Source organism: Austrofundulus limnaeus, unplaced genomic scaffold (assembly GCF_001266775.1).
Source record: "Austrofundulus limnaeus strain Quisiro unplaced genomic scaffold, Austrofundulus_limnaeus-1.0 Scaffold10891, whole genome shotgun sequence".
Lineage (NCBI taxonomy): Eukaryota > Metazoa > Chordata > Actinopteri > Cyprinodontiformes > Rivulidae > Austrofundulus > Austrofundulus limnaeus.
Genome location: NW_013963293.1, coordinates 1 through 565, shown reverse-complemented (window position 1 = coordinate 565; position 565 = coordinate 1). Strand labels below are relative to the sequence as shown.

The 565-nt window shown below is 44.4% G+C and overlaps 1 protein-coding gene across 1 annotated transcript; it reads left to right on the top strand.

The window, feature by feature from the left end:
• Positions 1-153: 153 nt before the first annotated feature.
• LOC106512718 (arginine/serine-rich protein PNISR) lies at positions 154-548 on the top strand (the record flags this gene model as incomplete). The annotated part of the gene is given in 1 exon segment (XM_014001275.1): positions 154-548. A coding segment is annotated over 1 exon segment (266 nt), but the record flags the coding sequence as incomplete, so codon positions are not given.
• Between the last annotated feature and the right edge of the window lie 17 nt (positions 549-565).

The window sequence follows — 565 nt, the reverse complement described above, 5'->3', positions numbered from 1 at the left end:
AATCAAGTGTTTTAATGATTTGGCCGATTAATCGATTAATTGAAAAAAATAATCGACGGATTAATTGATTATTAAAATAATCGTCAGTTGCAGCCCTAAACTTTTTATTTTAATATTGTGGTTTGTGGTTATTTATTTTGTGGTTATTTACAGAGTGGGGGGTTCATGGTCAGCCCCCTCCTCCTCCACCCCCTGACCAGGCCTGGATCCCTCCAGGTTCAGCACCAATGGATGTGGTGACCCCCAATGAGGACAGCAACAGCCAGGACAGCGTGGAGTTCAACTCTGAAGCCCACCATGGGGTTTACCCCCAGAACAGCCATGGGTATGGGGCACAGCCCGACAGCTACGCCATGGCCCCCATGGCCATGAACCAGTTTGATTATCAGGTATGCAGATGCGACGGTAGGATGTGTTGACGCTTTTTTGGGTTTAGTGTGACAACCGAGTATCAGAAGAAGAAGCAGTCTACAGAAACTGTGCCGGATTCCAGCAACTAGGTGTATCAGTTTGCACAGCAAGGTTTTTGCTTACTAAGAACTCTTTATTATTATTATTATTATTA